This window comes from Micropterus salmoides, unplaced genomic scaffold, assembly GCF_014851395.1.
Source record: "Micropterus salmoides isolate LMB-PRFRI ecotype aquatic unplaced genomic scaffold, ASM1485139v1 Ms_hic_scaffold_21, whole genome shotgun sequence".
In the NCBI taxonomy this organism is placed as follows: Eukaryota; Metazoa; Chordata; class Actinopteri; order Centrarchiformes; family Centrarchidae; genus Micropterus; species Micropterus salmoides.
Window position 1 is genome coordinate 21,438,188 of NW_024041262.1, and position 27,652 is coordinate 21,465,839.

The following is a 27,652-nucleotide window of genomic DNA, read 5'->3' on the forward strand; positions in this document are numbered from 1 at the left end:
TTCTTCACTGGTTATGTTGGTTTTAGAATTAATTTTAAGATTTTACTGATCACCTTTAAAGCACTTATTGGTTTACCTCGCAGTTGCTCATCTGCAGATCTTCAGGCAGGGCTCTGCTGCTGTTCTTAAGTCCAACTCAAGACTAAAGGTGACCAGACTTCTGCAGTCAGGGCTTCTCAGATCTTAAACTCCTTGCCTGAAGATCTGAGGTTGCAGAATCACTTTTCTGAAAATGTATCCTTTTAAAAAAGCGTTTTAGTAATGCTAGCAAACCGTTTTAATGACTTTCATTTTTATATTGTATTTTGTATTTTAAATGTCTGATTTTATTTTCTTCATCTTGCTTCATTCAGTCTTGAAATGTTTCAACCATGTAAACCACTTTGTATCTTTGCTTTGAAAAGTACTTTATTATTAACTTTGTCACAGCTCCTGAGGGGAAAGAAGAGTCTTGATGACTTTTTATTTTAGGTTGTAGAAGGACTAGTGCCATGATATGTTATATTGTATAACATGAAAACACTGAAAAGATATCCCAGAATTAACCCTTACAGAACCCCACTGTTATATGGAACATTTTAATATTAATTTATTTGTTAGTGACAAAGCCTAGGCCATATTCCTTGAATATTTAATGTCATTTTAAATGCACACTTTCCTGAATCCCAGACAGGTTGCTTACGTGTGAGAGGAGAACGCGGGGGAAATTTCAGCACGCTCAGTTTCCAAGAAACAGATGACACCCAGTTAACATTTGTAATCACAGATATCATTTTCCTCGTATAATCATACTACACACCTTTCAGCCAAATATAGCCTTCACAACGACAGGAGGACTCACCCAATCAGACTGTGAGAAGTGCACTGATGCAGTCCTGTCTCTCTTGATACACAGGTTATTTAATCGAATCTATCCAAAATCTGCTTAGTTTGATCTTTGACAGCTACACGCCAACATCAGTTATTTCTCTCACTTGTAACCCAAAACATTCTCACCCTGTACTATGACCTTAAGCCGTTTTTCGTCCTGTGAACATGTCTAGGACCATGGTGTCAAGCTCACTTTCATTAATCATAAGAGGGCGTATGAAGCACTGCGATTATAATATTGTGTCCACCGTTTTTGAAAATGTATTTTTTCTTCTAACAAGGAGAGATTAAGAGTTGCCAAAAAACAAAACACACTGATATAAGGACCAGGCTGAATAGAAAATTAAAAGTCATTAGCTGCCCTCTGGTGGTTGTATCTGCAACAAACCTTTGGGGGATACAATATAATTCTTTAATACTTCCAATTGCTTGTCAGTGAAGGCCAACAAACCATGGATTAATTGCTACTTTGATTAATTAGGCTTTTAGGACTGTTTCTTTTCTAATTATCTGTGCAAAGCACTTTTTTGTAGGCCTAAGATATATTTTTTACCCCGTTCATATAGACTTCACCAAAAACACAAGGAAGTTTTCATAATGTTTCATGTGCTGACAGAAAGAAAGGCTGTCCACATATTTCCACCTCATGTCCCTACACTTCTTTATGAAAAAACAAACAAACAAAACATCATCTGACAACCACAAAAAGTATTTAAATCCTCACTTGTTAAAAATGTTAAAACCAGCTCTTCGGCTGCACTTACAAGAACAAAGCAGCTTTGTCAGTGTGTTTAGGCAGTTACAACAATCAGTTGGTATAGCCTAATAGTTACTTTTTTTTAACATGGACAACCTGTAGGGTCCTTTATAGGGTTTCAAATGTGCACATACTATTGATATTGCACATTACATTATCTGCTGGCATTTTATTACTATTCGCCTAATTCATGTTCTGGGTACACTGCCTGGTTGCATGTTGTGTATGCTGTGTGCCTTGTGTAGCTACTTGTTTTGTTGTTGTTGTTTTTTTTTTAATACAAATAATCCCTGGTGAGATTAATAAAGTTGTTTGAACTTGAACTTGATCTTGGACTTTTCAACTGCACACACTCCAAAATACAACAAACAAGAACTGAAACATGGACAAATAAATGCCTAATATCAGTCTGTGCATGAGTTAGGAAAGTTTAAAACTTTCTAATAACATTATCAGTAGCCTAATTCATAAATAAATATAGCCTACACATTCCTCAACAAAAAATATTAAGGTCTAAAGAAACATATCAAGAGCTCTCCAGTGCACACTAATAAAAGATTAGACCTAAGTGACAAATAACAGATAACAATCGTCATTATAACAATAACAATAGCCTATAAATAGATTTTGTGATCTGCCTGAACAAATTATTTCTAAACCGGATCTTGTAGCAGGACCCCCGTTTTAGCGGTTCACTGAAACGCTGGCTTTACTTTTAGTAACAAAGTTGTAAATTCGCCTGCCCCTCGAAATGCGTGCAGGGGCGACCAGCTGTGTGGGAACGGGAAGCGGTTCCGCTGCTGAAGTGTCAAAGGTCTGATCTGATCCTACCTGGTGCAGCTCCTCCTGTTTCACTGCAGGACACCACTGCGTCAGCAACAGCTGTCCTGTAGCCCCGCGCTGACTGCCAGAAGGGGAGAATTACGTCCTCAGTGGAAGACTTCACGGGAGACTTGATTTTTTTTTCAAGTTTCTTGGATTCAGGGGAAATATTTGATGTGCCTTGCAAGGTAAATGCAACCTGCCTTCTGTTGTCTGCCATGGGCCGTTGAGTTTATAAAAAAATGCTTTCAGACTGCAGGTTGAAGATTTTTACTTACAGGTTTCTGAATGGCTTTGATGCTATCTTAAGTGGTCATGAGTTTGCTTGATGTGTATTACTTCCCTTTCTCTGGATGAAATGGACTTACTCAGCATCTTTCTGGTTTTAAGATAGCTGTGTTATAGTAGGGTATTTTGTGTGGGCTAATGGTTTAATTTTCCCTCCTTCTCATTTGGACTATGGTGAAACCTAACCAGCAGAACCACTGGCTGTTTGATTGTTTTTAAAGAGCAGTTTTCATTTAAAAGGTAGAAAAATATGTACACTGTAAAGGAAGTATGGTTGTTTTTCTTTGTGCTCAAAATAATTAGTTGCACAGCCAAAGAAATGAAATGCAAAGTGTGAGTTTTAATGTGAGCGCCTTTGTTCTAATAATAAGCATGGACCTGTAATTGAGCTTAGGTCAAATTTGGAATTGGTAGATTTATGGCTTCTCAGCAGGGTTTTTAAGTCCATCCTTATGAGCAAGGGTGTGGGTGTTTGCGTTGTGAAGGTGCACGCACATCCATAGGTGAACATGTGTTTTACTAGGTCTATTAGTATTATTAGGCTTTACAGAGAGGAAAGACTGCAGCATGAACATCATAACAGGCCCTTGTCTTCACCTGCCAGGTGAATATCTCTCTTGAGGCACATGTCTGTAATGTCTAGTGTGGACACTTTTCAACCTGCTCAATCCCCACTATGCCCTCTCCCTCAGAGCCAAAGTTTTATTTTTAGCCCATGTCTTCATGGCAGATGGGCAAGATACTGTGATGCTGTGGATGCTCATACCCCACCATTTCTCTGCAGTTAATCCATGTTCCCCATATCAGAGGTGTGGGACTACAGAGACAGCCTGGCTCCAGGCAGGCAAAGCAGAGCTTTGGACACAGTGGAAGACGTGGAGACTGATTTTCATATTAGATCATGCCAACAGTGCTTCTGCAACTCTTATGTAACAGGATACCCTCCGACAGTGGAGGGCCAGCAGTAGGCCCAATTTCAACATGGAAGGGGATCATCAGGTGGTGTTTTTAAGTTCTTAGAATGAGTTTTGTTTGCACATTGCATCATTTATCTTAAATATTTTTAATTTATAATCACCTCTATGCTATATTCTCCACTGAGAATATATGTGTCTTGTGGTAGATGGCATAAAATATAGTATATATAGTATATATAGTATAGTATATATATTAATCATGCATAATGTGTACAGATGTATCTCTGTGGTCTTCCTCTGCCTGAGTTGTGTTTGTGTGTCTTGTATCACATGTTCTTGGACGCAGAAGGTGTCGGTTTTGAGTTTCTTTCACCAAGTGAGCCCATGTGACTGCTTGGCTAGGCCTCTGTATTTTCCAGAGTATTCAAAAGGTGAAATAAGGTTAAAGATAAGTACAACTTTTCCCCCCCAAAATTTACCATCTAATTTCTTCATCATTTCTAATCTTATGTGTTCAACATAACGTTATGTTTCTTTCCCCGTCAGAATATTATGTGACAGATATAATGTTTTTTTGTTAACATTTTGTTTTAACCCGATGGTTTGAACATGAGTAGCTCCCTCGTAGATGTCTGTGTTTTTTAAGGACTCGATTGGTGTTATGAATATGATAATAGCTCCCCCTGGGCCTTCACAGGCTGGATGGAATATTCTCATATCATTTGCCCATGTAATCTACTCAGATTTCTGTGCAGCTAGTGCAAATGCCAAATGGGTCAGTTTGAGACAATGAATTATAAGCGGTATTATACTACATCAAAGAACAACATTATTCCTAGTTACCTACCAAAAGTGAATATTTTATTTACAAATAACATTTATGGTTAATTCCAAACCAGCTTCATTCACTTTTTAAACCTTCTACTAGTTCAGATCTAAGACTATGCGACGGTTTATTAGTACCCGAAAGGCTCACATTCTGCCAGCAACATCATATTATTATGCTGCCATTTTCCAGGAGACCAAGAGAGTTGTGGTGAAACATTTCCTGGGCCATGGTCATCCAGACACATTGTTTCGCTGCGTCCTCATAAAGGTCTGATTTTTAAATCAGTATGCCTATGTGTCTCCGTAAACCATCTGACCATCCGACTGCACCAAGGTGATTACACTAGGTCTTCACAGCTCCTCGGTATGCAGCGACAGTGGCATACCATGAATGACAGCAGCTTTACTCTTAGCAGCAACATAATGCATGTAGGGATAATTTGCAACTACAGTCCAGTGTGCACACATTTGATAAAGACATCAAAATAAGAGTGACAGACTCCTAGAGTTTGACCTTGAGTAGTTAATGAGCCGATGATCATTTAAATTCTGGTCTGTTTTAATATGGTTTCCTATAGGGTTTGAAATACAAGGTTAACTGGTGGGTGACAGGGTGTTGAAGCAAGCTGGGAGAGCGAGGTACAGTGCTGCGATTTGATCCCGTGAGAAAACAGGGGGGAACAGGAGTATGGAAAACGTCAAAGGACATGTGGATAAAAGCTCTTGTTTGCTCTGTAGATCTGTTGTTTACAACCTAACCACATTCCAGGAATGTAAGTGTTGTATAACGAGGGGACTGAGACTTGCCATGTCGCCTCTCATCTTTGAACTCCCAGCATTTTCAGGGCACCAGAGTTAACAAGTCATTGAAATTGATTAAATTATTAGGTCCTTATACCTCTTCATAATGTACGACTTCGGTTCTTTACTGTTAATGAAAAGACAGCACAACCCCTCTCGCTGCATGAACTCGTGCTGCCCTCTCCACAAAAGCCAAAAGCTAGTTCGGTTAGTTTCCGGAGGTGTATATTGGCATTTGCGTTCCACAGCCGGCTAGTGTAACGAAGAGGTGTCTACATTACCCCGTCTATATCCTCAGCTGGAATGTCACAGGTCACATGGACTTCACTGACATGCAAAGTGATATATATATATTACTGTCGGGGAAGGCTTCTGAAATCTAACAATCCCCCCCCCCCCCCTTCCTCAGTTTGCCACCTGTCCACAGTGTGCCTGAACGAGCACGGTCATGTAATTGATTGTCTTCAGCTAGACTCTTAAAATCAAACCAGTGCTGGAAAGTAACTAAGTAGATATGAACTGTGCTCAAGCAAAGATTTTATTACTCTACACCATTACACTTGAGAGAGAAATATTGTAGGTTTACTACACAACATTTAGTTGATAGTTTACAGATAAAAACATACAATAAGCTTATAAAATACAACACTGTTAAGATTATATTGTTTAAAGTGGCCCTTTGCCATGTTTCAGATGTCTGAGTTGTTTGCAGTTTCCATGATTATTTCATTTAAATAACTGTTTGAGGCCCTTTTGACCTCTCAAATTTATCTTGGGACCCTTAGGAGGGGCCTGACCACTAGGTTGGGAACCACTGAACAAAACTCATAAACATAAACTAAGTATTAATGTCATGTATAATAAGATCAGTCACAGTGGCCATTGTACTGCAGAGGGAGTACTTTTACATTTGATACTATATTACTATAAGTATATTTTCCTGATAACACTTCTATAACGTTACATTAAGTGGAACTGTGAATGAAGAACTTTTACTTGTAATGGAGTATTTTTACATTTTTGTCTTGTTAGCATACTTTTAGTTAATTAGGAACTTAATGAAGTTAAGGAACTGACTACTTCTTGCAGCTCTGACAGAGGACTGTATCTCTGGAGATGTTTTATGATGAGATTAAGCATGATATACAGAATCTATTTTGACTGATACTGAATATCGCACTCTTGCCTGTACTCTTGGCTCTTCCATTTGGAGAAACGCACACTGACAAATGTAGCTGCAAAATTTAACACGTCGCCAAAATGTATTATTTACCTAGCTGACGCAGGAGGCGAGGCAACAACCTCTTCGAGAGGACTTTTTTGATTTTGGCAGGCTTTCAATTGAGGGACCAAGCTTTTTTTAAAAAAGGACATTTGATGGCTTCAGCAGTAACGGTGTGATGTAATGCAATCAGGAAATGTTCCCCATATGCCACAGAGAAACACATCCATTCTCAGGATGTGTATTTTAAGGTTGGCTCACGGTCGAGAGCAGCGGGGCCCATGGCTCCCAGAATGGGGGTTCTGAAACAGGATGATGAGGCGGGAAAAAGATTAAGGTAGGTGTAGAGCTGCCCAGGTTGCCTTCTGACCAAATGGTGCTGACAAACTGTTGATAGTGGTAATAACTCTAAAGTTTGGGAGTTTATATTTGTAGGATATAGTGACACATGTAATAGTATTGTTTAGAATAGAATAGAACACAACTTTATTGTCTAGCCTTGGTCATATTTGGTCTCACCAGACATAAAAACATATATTTAAAGGACAAAAGAGACCATGCCAGGATTAGGAATGGGGGCTTTGATGAGTGTTTAGATGGAATGACTGAAGTCTTCTGCGTTGCATGAAAGAGGGATTGAGAGCCTCAAGTGTCATGTAGCGGGACAGTGGTGGGGGTGTAAAGTGCAGATCTGGGTGCAGAGTCGGAAGCTAAGTGTGTTTGGGGCCCCATGTAAAATAGAAGGTAGTAGAGAGAGGAGTCAGCTCGGTAAGATAAGTTGGCATGCGGTCCTGTTTATCGGAGAGATGTGAGGCGCAGAGCGAAGGCTCAGCCAGGAAGGAATGAGCAGAGTCATCGGGCCTCTGAAACACGACGCTCTGTCTTGATTGCCTGTAGCAGCTGGGGAGCCATCGTATCTGTGCGAGTGTGTGCGTCTCCTCACATGTGTGTGAATGTGTGCAATTTTCTGTTCAAGTGAGGTGGTTTGAGGGGGTATTAGCCTACATTAATGTGTGTGATTAGTGGCTATCACTGTGTATCGATGAATGTACCTCTTGTTGCCACGTTGATAGGTCTGTTTGATCTCTGTGTCTTTGTGTGAACTCAAGAACTATAGTCAGCTTCTTTGTCTTTTTTGGTAATTTATGATATTTTTACATCATCTATCGTAGTTTCAGACAATAAACTTTAGTGGAGGGCATTGCATGAAGTGATGTCAGAAGGTGACAACCAAACATTGTAGATTTTTTGGCACTTGATTGTGTCTATAAATTATATGTGTATCTGTGGGGTTTTGCTGTACAACTGTGTATTCAAACAACTTTCCTTAAATCGATTTCTTATTAGGTTAAGGCTCAATTCTAGTTATGCTGAATTGTTGTCTTCAAAATGTTTTCAAATGCATTGTGCATTTTATTCAACTTAAAATTTTGCAATATTTGCAAAATGCGTATATATTCTGATATATATTCTGATATATATTCTGTTTGATTTACAAATAAGTAGGCCTATTTATTGAATAATAAAACACCGCCTTTGGGTTAAGTGTTTGTAAAATTATGTAATAGTAAACGACAACGAATACTCATGGGGAAGCATATATATCTTATTTTATATTGGTCCATCCTATGTTTTAACAATTTTAAAGGAAAATAGCTTACTTGAAGGAACATGTACTTCTTTATTATGTCCATAATAGAAGAAGCTGCTACAGATGAAAGCAGACTGGTTGCTAAACACATCAAAGGATGTAAGCAGATGCCACTTGGACCCGATATGGAGCGTCTGCTAAGCTAATAAGTAATTTGATGTACACAAGTAATGTCATGGTCTCTTTAGAACGGTGGGAAAGTCCGAGCTCTCGTCCTGAGTGTGTCTAGTCATTTAGTTACCATCTTGATGCTTTTAAGTGCTTGTGGTGTCGTGACTGTTACAGGGTCAGAGATGTAGGTCACAGGGTGGAGGGCAGGAACGATGGAGGGTGAGGGGGTTGCCGACGGATCAAGGCAACTTAGACCTATGATCACTACCAACAGTCAGGACACGTATGGAGACTTTTAGTACAGGGGTTCCCAAACGTTTTGGTTTATGACCCCTTTAAACAAAGATGTCACACGCGATCACCATCACATGTTTCAGATGTCAATGAGTTTCAAACAGCTCCAGCAAAGAGTGATGTCCCCATCTAAACTTTTCAGATTGTTTCATTTAAATAATAGACACAAGAAGAGGTAAAATGAGGCTTTTTCACAAAAAAAGCAAAGACAAAAATCACGGAACATAAAAATTTGTGTAACAGAACCATTTTTTTTCTTCCCTCCCCCATAAATCATCTCAGGACTTCTCAGATTTATCTTGGGGTCCATGTGAAAAGTCCCAAAACATTTGTAATGCAAGGATTACTGCAAATTATTTGATTAATTGATCATCTAAAAATTAATAGATGACTTTATTAATTGTCAATAAAAGTATTTTATCATGTTAAAATACCAAAAATGTATCCATTTAATGTTACTGTAAATTAAAAACTTTTGAGTTTTTAGACTGTTGGTTTGACAGGCTCTGGTGGCTTTTGTTGTCATACTAATTGATAGATTGAAAAAATATATAATGCATAAATGAACAGTACAAAATATTATAGCAAATAACAATTATTTTATTACTGCTTAATATGCTCATTATTTTCTTGATTAATTGATTCATTGTTTGATCAATAAAATGTCACAGAATAGTGCAAAATGTATAGTAATAGTTTGATAAAGCTATAGGTGATGTCTTCAGATAGCAAAAATTTACACTTGAGAAGCTGAAGCCAGTTAATGTTTGGAAACTTTGCTAGAAAAAACTACTGCCACAATTAATTGATGAAATCAATGAAAATACAGTATTTGATAAAAAACTTTCTTTTGAACGACTAATTATTAGTTTCATTGGTTTTTAAAGTTTCCAAATCAGATCATAAAATTGATGCTTATGGCATAGACTGTATGCCATTAGTTTGTGGGCTACCATTTTTAGCATTTTAGCCATCGCCATCTTGTTTGTTTTTGGAACCAGAAGTATATTTGGACAAAAGGGTGGCGTTTGGGAGGATAGGCGGCGCTACCAAGCCCCCAGGAAGTGCAGTGTGCTTTAAAGCCAATTTGAGATAGTGGCCAAACCGAGGAATTACAACTTCTGAGGCTATAACATGATGAAGAGGGGCCCCAAAATCCCCCATAGACCTACGTTTTGAAAGCAACGACTGCAAAATGGTAGATAATTTTTCAGAGTCAGATCCCCAACAAAACAATTTTTTCACTATTAGAATTTGATCAGTTTGGTCAGATTCTTTTATCCCCATTCAGATAATAACTTATTATAATTTAGACCCCTTTTTAATATCGGAGGTTCCTGCTTGGCTTAGGATGTGGAGGTCATGGCTTGAAGGTCATGCTCTGTGTGCATGCTACATCTGGACCCTCAAATCTGTGGTTGATGATGTATTATGTTCTCTGCATTCACTCATCATCCTGCCTCCAGCTCCTCCTAGGGAAACCCCTTTGCGGCGGTATCCCTTCGCGATGCAAAGATGGCGAACCTGCTCCCTCCCCCAGGCACCGATGCGTTCCGCCGCTTCACCCGGGAATCGCTGGCGGAGATCGAGAGGCTCGCGGAGGAAAGAAAAAAGGCCGCAGAAGTAGAGGGCCATGAGGAGGAAACGGCCCCATACGCTGATCTGGAGGCGGGCAAGAGTCTGCCCATGATCTTTGGAGACCCTCCAAAAGAGCTGCTCAACACACCTCTGGAGGACATGGACCCCTTCTACAAGACACAGAAAGTGAGTCTGAGCACATCTGGGCTCACATGGCATAGAAAAGCTCCACTGAAACCCAAATGCACTGTGCACAGGGGGTATTTAATGAGCTTGACTCTGTCCTTACATAACCTTGAAATATGACAGGATGTATTACTGAACATAAAGTTATTACAGCTGCATACAGTATCCTTTACCCAATGTATAGAATTTCATTTGTGGGATGCATATGTTAAAGTTAAATCTTAAAGTATTATTTCAGGATTGTCATCGCTAAGTATTTATTGAAATGTCGAAAGTATTTTTGGACTGCATGCTAGCTTGCATTTACAGTATCCAGACAATCTCTGTGTTTTTCAGACATTCATTGTGATCAGCAAAGGAAACACAATCTACAGGTTCAATGCTGAACCGGCCTGCTACATTCTGAGCCCCTTTAGTTTGATTAGAAGAGGAGCCATTAAAATTCTCATACATTCATATCCTTTGACCTATTGTTGCCTTAGTTTTAGAATGATTTAGTTTTATTAAGGGTTTGACCTGGACATAAAATGATGCAGAGGTTGAGAAATTACTAAAGGGGGGAAATTTCAGCTAATACATGTAATGTCCATGTTTGTTTCCTTAATCCTGAATTAAATTATTTAGCATGTTCATTATGATTACAATTCTATCGAATTGTGTATTCATGACGATGAGCAACCCACCAGCATGGAGTAAAACTGTTGAGTGAGTACTTCCTCATTGTAGGTTGGCTTTTAGACATTCCTGTGTTGCATTTAATACAGCATATACTAATTTGTGTTGCACAATTTATTCCTAGGTATGTTTTTACTGGTATCTATACCTTTGAGGCAACAGTCAAAGTGTTGTCAAGAGGTTTCTGTGTTGGATCTTTTACATTCCTTCGAGATCCATGGAATTGGCTGGATTTCATGGTGATCAGCATGGCGTAAGTATCTGAGTGGACTTTCATCTAAACATATATTTGCATTTCAAGTCAGAAAAATGGTTCTGATGTTCTTATCATTACATTTTACCCAAATTGAGTGCATACATTGCTGCTAAACAGAAGTTACAGTTTAAAAAATAAACATTTTTGTGTACTATGAAAGCTGTTTCTCATGGTGCAGCTAATTCAAATATGAAAATTAAAATGTACCATGTTTAATCTTTTCGGGGTATTGGCTTTGATAAATTGTTTTATCTCTTTCCACAGATACATCACTGAGTTTGTTGACCTTGGCAATGTGTCAGCCCTCAGGACATTTCGTGTACTTCGAGCCCTTAAAACAATTACTGTGATTCCTGGTATTTTTTATATTTTCTATATATTTTTTATTTTTTGTGTGACAGAGTATATTAAAAGTTTTCTAATGTTGCAATGGCATTTTGTTTTGTGATATGAATAATAGTGTAATTGCACTCAACAGATTATCATTTGTTGTTGCAGAGCTGTTTGATTTTGAGAGATATACCAGCAACATATAAATTGTACCTTGTCAGGTTTGAAAACCATCGTGGCCGCTTTGATCCAGTCAGTGAAGAAAATGGTGGACGTCATGATTCTGACCGTCTTCGCTCTTGCTGTTTTTGCCCTTGTTGGTCTTCAACTTTTCATGGGAAATCTGCGTCAGAAATGTGTGCGATGGCCCATCGAAACAAATGAAACTGCATTTGAATTTTTCAACACCACTACCGCATTTAATGAAACTGTCTTCTTCAACAACACCATGAGCTTCAATGATACAACATATAACAACAGCACCTTCAATTTTATTGACTATATTGAAAACCCAGGTATGTTGAGCACATATTACATCTCTTATTTAAGCTGTGCTCAGCAGAATAGACTTCACAATTTATTTTCTTGTTGGTTTATAGATAATCACTATTATTTGGAAGGCAGCCTAGATGCCCTTCTTTGTGGAAACAGCTCTGATTCTGGGTATGTATTATCTACACTGAGACTGCCATGCTAATTTGGTCTGGTCACCTTTCAAATATGTGTGTGTCTTGGTTCCACGACCATTTCAAAGGTTTCCATGTAGAAATGCCTCTTATTGACATTTATCACAATAGTATGGTGTTGAGTGTGACTTGGAGTCTGGGAGAGTAATTGTTGGTTGCTGACTTCTTTGTTGATAGAAGGTGCCCAGAGGGCTACACATGCATGAAGGCTGGGAGGAACCCCAACTTTGGCTACACCAGTTTCGACTCTTTTGGCTGGTCCTTCCTGGCCCTCTTCAGACTCATGACCCAGGACTATTGGGAGAACCTTTTCCAGCTGGTTGGCACTTCTTTCATTTGTTGCAAACAGATTTATGACCTCTAACTTTTCACTTTAAAATTAAAGCCATGAAAAGAAACGTTTCCTTAGTTCTCGTAGCTTCTTTTTTGCTTCAAACACAGATCCTGCGGGCGGCTGGTAAGACATACATGCTGTTCTTTGTGGTGATTATCTTTCTGGGCTCCTTCTACCTCATCAACCTCATCCTGGCTGTGGTAGCCATGGCTTATGATGAACAGAATCAGGCAACTCAGCGAGAGGCCATAGAGAAAGAGGAGGAGTTCCAGCGGCTACTAGAGCAACTCAGAAATCAGGAACAGGTAACTTTTACAAGCAATAAGGAGACAACTAACCAAACAGCTATATTAACTTAAACATACCTGATCAGAGCAATGACTGGTTGTTGCCATGTGACAGCTTATACAAAAAATTAAGGATATTTTGCTTTGTTCATTAGTACAGAATTGTGATAAATAACTGCAATATCATCCAATCCAATCCATTTTATTTATATAGCACATTTTTAAAAAACAAAAGTTTACAAAGTGCTGGACAAGAAATAAAACATAAAAACACATATAAAACACAGAGAACACAGAAAACAACATAAGACCACACAGTTTTCATGCTGGGTTAAAAGCCAGGTAAGACAAGTGAGCTTAAATTTCTTGAGTGGTAAAACGTAGCAAAGGTGGAATTGAAAGTGTCAGTTGTCAACAACAAATAAGTCCTAGTTTGTCGTAAAATTAAAGCAGTTAGAAGAACTGTATTTTTATTTATTTCACAGGCTCAAGCTCTTGGGAGCCAAGCTACTCTAACCAGTAAGAAGTCGCGCAGTCATCACTCCATATCTGAGTTGGCAGATGATGAACTGAGCCTTGAACCTGATGAAATTATCAAGGATTGTAATGGGAGAGTAGTTCCCCGTCTGATGATCAGATCGCCCACCATGGTCGAGGTTGGTCAGTCGTCATTTTAAAAAGCCTTGGGTTTTGATTTGATTTGTGTTCTGAGTTTCCATCAGGAGCTTACTGATTTATCAACATATTTTACAGTCTGCTGCAGATTGTGAACTCAGGGAGAAGTCAGTAGGCTCTGTGCACAGCATGCTTCATCTGGATGAACCAGGCCTGACACAGAGATCTGCTAGTGCTATGACTGTGCTCACTGCAGCTGCTATGGAAGGTATGCAGATAGAAACTTAACATTGATAATGCACCAACAATTGTCATACAGAATACCAAGATACAGGATTTATTTTCTAGCTTTGATTAAACTTAATAAACTGACAACAGGAAACCAGCGGCAGGGTGTAAGCATCTAGATGTGTCAAGTTTCTCTAGGGAATTAAGAAATACACAAGGCTTAGTTGCAGTGGATGCTCTAATGTGAGTTGTAATTGCTTAGATTATCAAGCACTTGTGAACATTATACACAATTTATCCAAGGCCAATACAGTAGCATTGTCTTGAGCTTGCCATAGTTGGGCTAATCACATTGTGTGCTGGAGAAATCCTTGTCAACATTCAGTGTCACGCCCTTGTGGTGTTAGGCTATTTAAGCTCAACTATAACTTAGCACATACAACACAAGAATTTTAATGTCACTCATCACTGCTCTCTGTTAACTGTATCATGTTACATTTATAGACGACCGAAATGTTTTGATAAAATGATGGTAGACTCCCTAATTGTTCTTCCTGTATCTCTTTGTCTAGAGTTAGAGGATGCTCAGAGGCCGTGCCCACCTGGCTGGTACAAGTTTGCTGACATGTTCCTGAAGTGGGACTGCTGCGTGTACTGGGTGGTCTTTAAAAAGTGGGTTCACTTTGTGGTGATGGACCCTTTTGTTGACTTGGGCATCACCATCTGCATCGTGCTCAACACCCTCTTCATGGCCATGGAGCACTACCCCATGACCCCAGAGTTTGACTACATGCTCTCTGTGGGGAATCTGGTGAATATGTGCTACATTCAATTTAAAATTAATTTCAGAAATGCTCTTCCATCACAGACATGATTTTGTAAGCGCCTGTAAAAGAAATGTATACCCCTATAGGTGTTCACTGGGATCTTCACAGCAGAAATGTTTTTCAAGCTTATAGCCATGGATCCCTACTACTACTTTCAAGTTGGTTGGAACATTTTTGACAGCATCATAGTCACGCTCAGTCTGGTAGAGTTGGGGCTGGCAAACGTCCAGGGGCTGTCTGTCCTTAGGTCCTTCCGTCTGGTGAGATACAATCATTTAACTTGTTTGTATCCATTTACCACAAAGAGATTACTTCCTACGTTAATATTCACTGTCTTTGTTTGTGTCTGTCCTGTGTTGGAGACAGCTTCGTGTTTTCAAACTAGCCAAGTCCTGGCCTACGCTCAGCATGCTGATCAAGATTATTGGTAACTCAGTAGGAGCTTTAGGTAACCTGACTTTGGTGCTGGCCATCATCGTCTTCATCTTCGCTGTGGTGGGTATGCAGTTATTTGGCAAGAGCTATAAGGACTGCGTATGCAAGATCTCCTTGGATTGCGAGCTGCCACGCTGGCACATGAACGACTTCTTCCACTCGTTCCTTATCGTGTTCCGCATCCTGTGCGGGGAGTGGATTGAGACCATGTGGGACTGCATGGAGGTGGCCGGAGCAGGGATGTGTTTACTTGTCTTCATGATGGTCATGGTCATTGGAAATCTAGTGGTGAGTAAAACAATAATTCATTCATCACTGACACCTATCTTAAATCTGAAGCATGGCGATATACAATTTAATGCGGTCCTTCAGACCTAAAGCAGCACTGTGTTAAAGGTCGTGTTGGTGGTGGCTAGGGTCAACACAGTGTGGCAATTTGTTTGAGAGAAATTTGCTCCAGGTTAAATTAAATTTTTTTACTAAAATGCCCCATTTTTGGCTGGAGCCCTCTGAGTTAAAACAACCCAGCTGTACCAACTCAGTTTTCTCTTTGAAATGAATGATGGGGGCGTGTTTTTTCACGCAGTGCCACTATCTGTCTGAACATAGCCTAAAGTTGAAGTATGATTGTACACAGCAATTTCATTTAGATAAAAATGATTGTTTCTCAGCTTTTATTTCAGTAAGTAGTATAAATAGATGTGATGATTTTTATCTTGTGGCTGTGCTGACAACGGGTTGTCACTTTATAGTCAGTGCTTATATAAGCATACAGTAAATCTCAAGTAGATGATCTTTCCTTAGCTCACAGATGCTGCCAATACTACATGCAATATCCAAACTCTCAACAACTGTCACTACTGTGAAGCTGTAAAGCTGACAAACTGTTTTGAAAAATCTTTCTAAATCTAACAGTTATCTTTTTATAATACCAGGAGATTTTGTGGGCTGCATGTCTCAGCAGTCTATTGTTAACCCCTCAGCTGAGGGACGCCAAGGACAGACAGAAACAGCTGGGGGAGAATATTTTATCCACCAGAGGCCATTACAGTATCTACTTACTATAGTATGAGTGATACCCAAGCACACAAGACAGAGCATCACAATCTGAGTTCAAAAGTGTATTGAACTACACAGTAAACACTGATATTCATAAATGTATGTTATTACATATATTAACTGTTTATATTGCTTCAGTTGCACTAACCTTTTCACACAGTGTCTGTGTGAATTGAGTGGCAAGGCAGCAGAGTATGTGATGCTTAGTGAAAAATCCTGGGTGTCTGGCGCATGGAAATACTGCCCCTGACATTTTGTCTTGGCCTCACAGAGCAAGGACGTACACATAATACAGCTGATCACTCTCAGACATCATCTCAGCATCATATTTAATGACTAGAGCCAAAACCATTTCCTGTTAGGTTATTCATAGAAATGGAAAGGAAATGGCTCATCGTCAAACTGACTAAAGTATTGTGATGGCCACGCTGTGCCAAAATGATTATCGTTTATTTGTGTTACACTAACCCTCCACCCTTACTCTGGTGTACGCTCGGCTCCCACATAAATGCACACTATTTGCACTGAAATGAAGGCAAATATTATACTTACACGCTTCATGGGAGGGGGTTTCTATTTAAATCAAATGACTTAAGCCACCAAACTGTGGTTTTGACCTTGAGTATGTGTTAAGATCCGGCTCAAGTAAGCATGCTGCTACTGAGGGAACAAACACAGACAGCTGAGCGAGCAGAGCTCAAGTGGCAGGGGGACTGGATGTTAAGGAAAAGTAATTTGATAGCAGATTGAACTGTAATTGATGAAGATGTAATCATATTGGGCCATCAGCGCCACAGCACATGGAGCAGAGTAGATTTAACCTGCATGTTTAGGGACGTACGCTGATAATTTTGTGGTCATCTGCATTGGTCATTGACTTTTGGCATGAAATCCTTGCTTTTGCCTTTTTGCCTTACTCCAATTCCTTTTCCTTAAGAGGAAAACCTTCATTAAGAAAACATAAAATTCTTTCTTTAAAGCTACAAATCTTAAATGCCTAGTCTTTGGAAATACACCTATTAGAGTTTGATGAGAACATTGATTCCACTGTCATGTCCGTCCGTCCGCCAACAAGTTGCTAACAAGTCAGAAGTTTCACCACATCCTGCCATTGCCACTACCATTTGGTATAATGGTAGGGGAAATGGAGCAACAAGCTCTACTTTGTGATACATTAAACACAGTAAATGTCATGCAGTTGCTTATGTTTCACAACAAACACTCTTTAAATTATATTTCAATGCATTTTCCGCTTACAAGCACATTAACATTTTAAGACAACATTTTCTATAACACATAAAGACAGGAGGCAGGGGGGAAACAGCTAACCTGGCCCTGTCCAAAAGATGTTTCATGTGCTAGTAGGCAGATGTTATTTTTACATTTGGAGCCAGGCTAGAAGTTCCCCCGTATTCCAGACATAATGCTAGACTAAGCTAAGCTAGGCTAACAGGCTGCTGGCTTTAGATTTAAGTTCAGATTTAACTGATAGACATGAGATTTTTATTAGCTCTTATCATCTAGCTCTTGGTAAGAAATAGAATAGGCTTATTTCCCAAATATCAATTTAAGTTACTAGAACTGCTTTAAATGAAACTGAATTCAAAACTGGTAAATCACCTGAGTGACATTTCTGAGAATCTCTGAGCACAATTTCACGTATCACCGACACTGAAAAAAACTGTGCTACAATTGTTTTTTTCCCTATCAAAATCACCATATCTTTTTTATCTGCCAGGCTTGTGTTTCGTACAGCTCATCCTTTCCCCTCAGCCATCTTTACTGATTCACAGCTCGTTCACTGGAATGAGAGAGATCAGCCTGACCCTATGTAACCATGATCTCCCGCTAAACCTAAGAAATAGGAACCGAGAAATTGACTAACAGGTTTAGAAACTAAAGATAGCTGCGTCTGCAACAGGAGGTAGACGACATAATGTTTATTGATGTGCCATCACAGGACCATTTTGATATGTGATGTGTATTCGAGCTAGTCCAGACTTTTCTGTCTAGTTCAGCAATGTCGCTTTGACAAAGTAAAAAAATTTTCCTGTATATAAAAATAATTATTTTACTTGCAGACCCAGTGGGGATTCGTGTGGGACTATACTCTATTCACTCATCCTTAATTCTCATCCATTGATGATAAAGATTACAGATACAGGCAAAACTGAAAAATCTAGATATCTCATATGTTGTAGATACATACTAAATAAAGATGTGTGCATATCTTGCAGTGCAGGTACAAAAGAAAGGTACAAAAAACCTTGTGACAGGTCTTTACAGAGCAACATCGACACTGACGAAACATTTTTATCTGTTGTTTTGGCTATTTAAAAAAATATTATTATAAGGTCCTGCACAACCATAGTACACCTACAGGCTATATTTGATTGACATTTCCCTCACACTCTTGAAATTGTGTAAATATTATTATGCTTGTAATATTAGATTTACTTTTCAGTGTCATTTATCATGACCTTCATGACTCCTTAACATTTCTTTTGTCAGGTGTTGAACCTCTTTCTGGCCTTGCTGCTCAGCTCGTTCAGTGGAGACAACCTCTCGGCAGGGGACGATGATGGAGAGATGAACAATCTCCAGATTGCCATTGGCAGGATCACACGGGGCATCAACTGGTTCAAAGCGTTCATCATTCGAACTGTCCTGCACATTCTTGGCAGAAAACCCAAGGAGCCTGAGGAGGGCCAGATGGACGACGAGGACCCTAAAACAGAGGGAATTGAAATGAACCACTTGAACACCAGTCAGAATTTCAAAATGGCAGATGGGATATCTAATTGTTTGGTTGAAGGCCGTCCTTCTGGATTTATTGTGGATGGAGAGGTCAGTCTCAATGTGCCTATCGCCCCAGGAGAGTCAGATTTTGAGAACCTTGGCGAGGATGATGAGGACGATGAAGATGATGCAGATCTTGCGAATGACTCAGAAACTTCAGATGAGAAAAATAACCAACATTTCTCGGTAAGTACAGTAGATCAATCAACAAGTTCTATCTATTTATCTGTTTATCTGTCTGCATGCACATGCATTCATATTCATCATCCACCAACAGCATATAAATCAGTTTAACTTCAGTATCAATCTCATGATGAAGGGTTCGTTAAAACAATATAAATCGAGTTCTCTGAACACAAGCTGACCTCTCTAACAGGCTTTATGCTTTGTCAATCATCTCATTGTCAATCAGGATGGGCCTAGTCAACACAGAGTACTTCACCTCTTTTCATGGGCACATGGACAGCATGTTATACAATAAATACAATCAAAAAGCCACATTGACAGTGACAATCATGAACACGTCACTCAAAAACTCTGCATCTAACCCACCTCTCAAAGCATGTGGACGTCAATGTTGCAATGCAATTCTGCTTATAAAGCGCTGTTAAAATGTGGCATGTAATAAATCACTGGGAGCTGGCTTTGTTGAGTGACGTCATTCAGCTGCTTCTTGTGAAGTCAGGGTATATTTTCAGAGTTCACAAGTAGAAACTCGACTTGAAGTTGTGTTCCACGGTATTTTTTCTAGTTGGAGGTCGGAAATTTTCAAGTTCCGGGCTGCCTGGAAAGCAGCATCAGTGAAAATACTTGTGAGAATGAGCAGGGACTTTAATGGTGCATCAAAGATTATTTACCATAACCAATTTCCTAATGACACTGGCATCAGTTCAAATGCAGAACAGGTTTCACTGTATGATCGTAGTTATTATTTTAATTAAATACAGGCTAATATACTTTATGTTGCCTTTTAGTTGATGGTTTTTGGTTTGGTTACTGTGCGCTTCCATGGGTGTTACCATGTTGTGTGACGAAAGCTAACAGAGTATGAGGGAGATGCACAACATGCCTACACAGTCCAGAGAAGTCTCATGCAACATGAGTGAAAACACCTGTGTAGATGTTGTGCAGGGTTCATTTAACAGTCTTGTATGAAAATTAACTCTCACCTAGATATAAACTAATAATGTAAAGCTAATGAAAGAAAACACACTTGTGTGCAAAATGTTTGTCTTACTGCTTATGAACGCTTACTAAAGTCCATTCTCTATTCCTGTTTCCTGTGCTATTTCAGGAAAACTTAGAAGATGAAATGGGTATGGTGGGAAAGTTCAAAGTGAGTAATTCTGTAGACCCACATTAACAAACACGACCCTTGTTACCAATTAAAACTCTGTCTTAACATATAACATATGTTAAAGTCTTTATATGGGGTTCTGTTCAAAATAACTGGGGGGAAATGAATGATGTATATTTTGCACGGTGGCTTTGTAACTGAGCTTCAATTGTAATTCTTGACTAGCTGATGGGTGCTTTGAATGATGGGGATTCTTCAGTGTGTAGCACAGTGGACTATCAACCACCTGAGCCTGAACCAGAAGAAGTGGAAGTAGAAGAGCCAGACCCAGTGGAACCAGAGGCCTGCTTCACTGATGGTACGAACAACCACTGTAAAACAGAATAATTGTTTTTCAGTACCAGTGCTTATGCTGTTGAAATCTAATCTGAAATCTTTTAGAGTGGAGTAATCCTGCACCACATTTTCCTCTCCCTCAGAGTGTGTGAAGCGCTGGCCATGTCTGACCGTGGACATCACCCAAGGTAACGGGAAGAAATGGTGGAACCTCCGTAGGACTTGCTTCACTATTGTGGAGCACGATTGGTTTGAAACCTTTATAATCTTTATGATCCTCCTCAGCAGTGGAGCTCTGGTGAGTGCTGTCATCAGTGCAATGAATTTAGAAATGTTGACCGAATTATCATAGTGTTAAGATACTGTATTACTGTCAAGACATGTATCTAGGTATCTCATGTCTTCTTTTGGCAGGCCTTTGAAGACATCCACATAGAAAGACGACGAACCATCAAAATTATTCTAGAGTATGCTGACAGCGTTTTCACCTACGTCTTTATCATTGAGATGCTTCTTAAATGGATCGCATATGGCTTCAAGACCTACTTCACCAACGCTTGGTGTTGGTTAGACTTTTTCATTGTAGATGTAAGTTTTGACATCTTATTTTAATGATGACCTGTTTGTGTAACATCAACAGAACATACATGTACAAACATGTTTTATGTCAGATGAAGCCTGTGGTAACACTTGAATAGGAAATATTTTGATTCTGCCACAGATTTCCCTGATTAGTTTAGTTGCCAACTGGATGGGCTACTCTGACCTTGGACCGATCAAATCGCTCAGAACTCTCAGGGCACTGAGGCCTCTTCGAGCACTGTCAAGATTTGAAGGGATGAGGGTGAGTTTTTGGCTGTACAACCACATATGAGAAATGTGCATGGCTGGCATTGGTTTAGAAGATGCAAAAGCTGTGATGTTTAATGCATTATCACACTAATTTGACTAGCTTTCCCCTTATTGTGTGTTGAATGCATGCTTACACCATGGCTGCGGTTGCAGAGCTGACTGAGGTAAGAGTACTGGTAAAACTTGATGGCAATAGCAAATGTGTTGCTCACTCCTACAAACAAATTAAACTAAAATAATTGTATATATCCATTTCTATTTATTCTAACAAAGTCTTCTCTTTTGGGCAGGTCGTGGTGAACGCTCTTGTTGGAGCAATTCCCTCCATCTTCAATGTGCTGCTGGTGTGTCTGATCTTCTGGCTCATCTTCAGCATCATGGGAGTTAACCTGTTTGCCGGGAAGTTCTACCGCTGCATCAACACCACCACGGAGGAGCTCTTCCCCATGACTGAGGTCAACAACAAGAGCGACTGCATGGCCGTCAAAGAAGCCACGCAGGATGCCCGCTGGGTCAACGTCAAAGTCAACTATGACAATGTGGGACAAGGCTACCTGTCCCTGCTTCAAGTGGTGAGGAGTGACATGACTATACATATACTTGGAACATGTTGGGAAGTTGTTGTGTACAATGACGAAGATTTTTAATCAATGCTCTGTATTTTCAGTCAACTTTTAAAGGCTGGATGGACATCATGTATGCTGCCGTCGACTCAAGAGAGGTAGTATTTCCAGTATTAAAGCATTACATTTAGCAATAAATATGATGGTAGGCCTTTGTTTTACAGTCGTATCAGTACTGTTAACAAGGCAAACACTTGCTATAATTTAGGATTTTGTTCTCACTACACAACAGTCTCTTGGTGAATTACACAATTATGTAATAATACTTAGTTACACAAAGGAAATCTCTAATACCTTTTCAATTACGTAATACATTTTTGGCTAGGACAGTATGTATACCAAGTAAGGGTTTCCCATTCTAACACCACCCTGCACTTTAAGATAATTGAATATATACGTGACATATATGTGACAGATGGTGATGGTAAACTGAGTCTTTGGATCAGCAAGTGCCCTTCCTGGCCAATATCGTCTTACAGGATAACCTTTTATCCTGTATCTTCACAACTCAGTCTCACAAACATCTTTCTTACTTAGTATACTCAAACATTTAGTAACAGAGAAAGGACTGCTTTCTTTCTTTCTTTCAGGTAGAGGAGCAACCTTCATATGAGATCAACCTCTACATGTACATGTACTTTGTCATCTTTATCATATTTGGCTCATTCTTCACCCTAAACCTCTTCATTGGTGTCATTATTGATAATTTCAACCAACAAAAGAAAAAGATAAGTATCACACTTTTTATAAGAAGTCTGCAGCTATACAAAATTGATGATTACAGCAATATTTATTTTAAAGCGCACAAAATGACCTAATTCAAATACCTATAATGACGTTTCTTTTATGTTGTGTATGCACTTTGGAGATAAAGACATCTTTATGACTGAAGAACAAAAAAAGTACTACGAGGCCATGAAGAAACTTGGTTCCAAGAAGCCACAGAAGCCAATTCCACGTCCAACTGTATGCCAACAGCTGCATGATTATTTCAGACACTGATATTAATATGTGCTATATTGTTAAATCAAAACTATATTTAAGTTTAACTCCATTGTTTGATGTTGAAAAGTATAAACAAGGTTAGCCAAAGTAATGACATATGAACTTGGCATGCATGGCATGACGATTTCGTCAGTAACCCCTGGCTGACCTTTTCTGCACACTGCTGGTGTGAACAGGACAAAGGACCCTACTGGATTTGTGTTTCAGTTCCTCGCCTTGCCAACCCCTCCCCCTTTCTCCCTTTGACCTGCAGAACAAAATCCAGGGACTAGTGTTTGACTTCATCAGTCAGCAGTTTTTTGACATCTTCATTATGGTGCTCATCTGCCTCAATATGGTGACCATGATGGTGGAGACAGACAACCAAAGTGCAGAGAAGGAAGATTTTCTCTTTAAAGTAAATGTGGCTTTTATTATTGTCTTCACCGGAGAGTGCGTGTTGAAGCTCTTTGCCCTGCGTCAATACTTCTTCACAAATGGATGGAATATTTTTGATTTTGTTGTGGTCATCTTGTCCATAGCTGGTGGGTGCCTCATACATTACGAGCACAGTTGTGAATGACATTACTTAAAAACTTCAAATTGCTATTGTGTTCAAACAGACAATATGAGTTCATATTTTGTCTCTGATTGTAGTTTCTTCTTTTATTTCAGGTACAATGCTCTCAGACATTATTGAGAAGTACTTTGTGTCACCAACTCTGTTCAGAGTGATCAGACTGGCCAGAATAGGCAGGATTCTGCGTCTTATTAAAGGCGCTAAGGGCATTCGGACCCTTCTCTTCGCTCTAATGATGTCACTTCCTGCCCTATTCAATATTGGTCTCCTGCTTTTCCTCATTATGTTCATCTTCTCCATATTTGGCATGTCAAACTTTGCCTATGTCAAAAAGGAGGCTGGGATCGATGATATATTTAATTTTGAGACTTTTGGTGGTAGCATTATCTGCTTGTTTCAGATCACAACATCAGCCGGCTGGGATGGGCTTTTACTTCCAATGCTGAACAAGGAGTATCCGGACTGCGATCCAGACTTTGAGAACCCAGGCACGGGTGTAAAGGGAAACTGTGGCAACCCGATGATGAGCATGATCTTCTTCTGCAGTTACATCATTATCTCATTCTTAGTGGTTGTCAACATGTATATAGCCATCATCTTAGAGAACTTCAATGTGGCGCAGGAGGAGAGTGGTGATGCACTCTGTGAGGAGGACTTTGAGATGTTCAATGAGACTTGGGAGAAGTTTGATCTAGAAGGAACTCAGTTCATTGAGTATAACCAGCTATCAGATTTTTGTGATGCTTTGCAGGAGCCACTGAGGGTTGCCAAGCCCAACATGCTTCGCCTGACTGAAATGGATCTGCCCCTGGTCATTGGGGACAGGATCCACTGCCTGGATGTCTTGTTAGCTGTAACACAGATGGTCTTAGGAGACACGGTGGAGATGGCGGCAATGCGGGAAAGCATTGAGGCTAAGTTCATTCTGAACAACCCAACCTCAGACTCCTTTGCACCGATTACCACAACAGTACGCCACAAAGAAGAGGATAGGGCTGCTGTAGTCATTCAGAGGGCTTACCGCAACCACCTACTGAAACGCTGCATACGCCACGCTGCTTTTATGCACCGCTCTAAGAGTACGAGTAAGAAGGACGAAGGTGAAGGTCCACCGGAAAAAGAGGGGATCCTCGCACGAAGAATGGGAGTGCTCTATGGGAGCAATGTGGACCTTGCAGAGGAGATGGAGCAGGCTGCTTTGGACGCTCTAGCAAGCCAGCAGCCTCCTCAGCCTCTTTACACAGGGGCCCAGTGTGGTCCAGAACCCCTTGAGCCAAATACCATGGTTGTACCTGTAGAAATTACTAATGAAGTTTTATTACATTCTGCCCCCAACCAACACTTCTTAGCCCTACATGCAAACCTGAGAGAGTCAATTGTATAACAAACAGCAGAGGACAATTGCTGCTGCTGTTTTTCACTAGTCACAAAGTAGTGTTAGCAGAGTCTCACTAATGGAGCTGAATTTTCCACATTAGATGGTTATACAGTGCTAATGGCTGAACTGCATTTTTTTGATAATTAAACTTAACAAACAATTCCTGTTTTTTCCATGCAATATTTAAGTGTCTTTTTGGGTTGAAGTTGGAACTGGAGTGCATGGTTTTCTCTGATAGTCACCACTGATGTGCAGAAAAATTCAGTTACCAGTTGTAAGTTGTTGTAGTCTCCTCTGTATATTGGTGGAGGTACATAATGGTTAATTAATTGAAATTTCCAAATTATTATTATATATATTACAAGTAGATAATATTTCTCAGCATTTAAATGCACATTGGTTTTCAGAGAACGGCAACACTTACCCTCTCAGCCAATAATAAACTTGCTAGTGTTTGTAGGGAGATACATCTTAGTGGACCAGGATCTGTGACTCAACAGCTTTCTAGTAAAAATCAATCTTGAAATTGCAACGAGATCAAGGTTTTGCTTAACCTGTAAATTAGTTTTTTAATGGATAGTCATTGCCCAGATGACAGAGATCTAAATATTCCAGTGGATTTTAATGCATGCTTTGGTTTACACCTTCATTCAGGCTAGCAAAAACATTGCTTTTGTTGTGGCTATTACCAAAAAAACAAACCATGTGCCCCAGTTTCTAACCAAAGAGTAACTTGAACAGCACATGGCAAAACCTGAATGACACCCTTATATGAGTATATGCAACTGTGTTTATGTCATACACGGTGTGTAAAAGCTTGAAGAGCAGCTAATTACTTGACTCTTTATGTTGCCTTACATTTCAAAGCAACAAGATATCCAGTCTTTTTGCTTCACATCAAGTTAAAATACACACAACACTACGTCATCATGAGTGCCACGCTGAAATTGCACCATGTCATGGCTAAAATGGTACATTTGCTAGTAATTTGTTATCATTTAAAAAAAATTAAACAGCACAAATTCTTATTCCTGCTTACTTTAAGTTACTTTTATGTGGAATGTGATGGCTCTACATGCTTATTCTTTCAATTAGACACTAAAAAATTTTCTATGGTGGAGTATTGTACATTTATAAATTAATAACTTAAATATAAGACTTATCTTGACCACATTTATCCCACGCCACCAGTGAAACCCTGACCTCTGTAATCATTACCTAGTTAACAATAATGTGAGCCAGCTAATCCAGTTAACATCCTTCCCTGGGTGGCTCGTTCAGAAAGGCTCAGTTTATATTGCACTATTTATATCCCTTCCAGGTCAAGTTAGAGCAGTTGGCTGACTGAGAGACCTTCCCGTTTTCTAAGATGACTTCATCACTGATATATGCATGTCTTATAAATGTTTTGTCTGTTTATTTGGACCCTCAGACAGATCTTCATGATACTCAAATCAAGCAGTCACTTGTTTTCCATTTGGTGGGTTTCCATCTGTGACTGTAAACTTAAAATGCTATGTTTACATTAACAAAACTGCTAAGCTTCTTGTTCATTTCAACTGTTTTCTGTATATGTCCACTAAATAACAATAACTCTAGCAATAACATAAGTACTTTGGTATTTGCTGTAAATAAAGTTTTGCCTCAGGTTGGATCAAGTTGATCTTAAATTAATCTGAAAATATGAAACAGCACATACAGCTGATGTGTTGCATTAGTTAAATACATGACTCTGAAGTTAAAGGAATACCCCACTTTCCAACGTGTAGATACTCACGCCGATTTACAAAAATAAAAGTTTTCCTGTTAGTAAGGATCTTTATGCGCAGTGGATCTAGTCATCTCAAGTCATGTCCTCATGCAGAAATGTTGGTTCACTTGCTGTTGTGTAAGTCTTAACTAATTATAAAACGTCTTACTCTGAATATATATACATAAAAATCATAAGCACTTTTACAGTTTTCTAGTTTGTTTTTTTACAATAGACTATAGAAGGTTGTCTCTTCTCTTGTTTATGTGTTCAGCACTGTTTTAACATCAACCCTGGGGGATAACAAAATCATGAATGTTTCCTCTACGAGGGGTTTCTTTGTCTTATCCTGCTGCCGCAGCATGGCAGTTATTCCTGTCAGAAGTCTGTAACGTGACCTGCAGCAATACTATTTCAGATTGATACACTGCTGCACTACTTAGCTATAGTCTCCTCTGGTGGTACAGTTAAAATCACAAGACAGTGTCCTCCTTTTGTTTACATTTCTAATGGAGGGAGAGCCATATGGGGAGCTTTACTGGCACCCACAGTCAGTGTTGCCTGTATATACATTTTCTTTTCTTTTTTCTTCTGTATTATATATTTATATAATTTTGTTATTGTAAAAATTTTAACTATATTGTGAGAATAAAATTCTTCTCATAGGGAAAAGCAGGCTGTGAGTTTATGTTGTCACTGCTGTATTAATAGCTGCATTATGTGTTGCACTGGTACACTGAGGCCCTCCAGTGGTTGTACGTTGAACAGAACACATTGCTGACTGATAAACTCCAAATACTGTCACATGTTTTATTTTTTGATGTGGGAGCAGATTTTTGAAATAGGAAAACAATCCAGAGTATAATTGTCCTCTTTCCTTTTTTGTACAGTATATCTTTTGTGTGAAGTACAATTTGTAGAGGACTATTTGCAGCCACAGATTAATACACATTTAGTGTGTCAGTGAGTATTGACAGCAGCAAGACAACGGAGCTC

At 39.3% G+C, this 27,652-nt stretch overlaps 1 protein-coding gene across 1 annotated transcript; it reads left to right on the plus strand.

Moving 5' to 3' along the window:
- The first annotated feature begins 2,454 nt into the window (after positions 1–2,454).
- On the plus strand, positions 2,455–27,332 carry scn4aa (sodium channel, voltage-gated, type IV, alpha, a). The gene is made up of 27 exons (XM_038736462.1): positions 2,455–2,637; positions 10,028–10,325; positions 10,662–10,780; positions 10,953–11,030; positions 11,125–11,253; positions 11,521–11,612; positions 11,808–12,101; positions 12,186–12,249; positions 12,450–12,591; positions 12,714–12,911; positions 13,379–13,549; positions 13,647–13,776; positions 14,309–14,547; positions 14,650–14,823; positions 14,930–15,286; positions 18,569–19,042; positions 20,151–20,192; positions 20,379–20,511; positions 20,633–20,787; positions 20,904–21,077; positions 21,211–21,333; positions 21,632–21,913; positions 22,009–22,062; positions 22,555–22,692; positions 22,826–22,930; positions 23,223–23,493; positions 23,624–27,332. The coding sequence occupies exons 2-27, from the start codon at positions 10,077–10,079 to the stop codon at positions 24,910–24,912; spliced, it is 5,676 nt and encodes a 1,891-aa protein (XP_038592390.1). The 5' UTR covers positions 2,455–2,637; positions 10,028–10,076; the 3' UTR covers positions 24,913–27,332.
- The last annotated feature ends 320 nt before the right edge of the window (positions 27,333–27,652 follow it).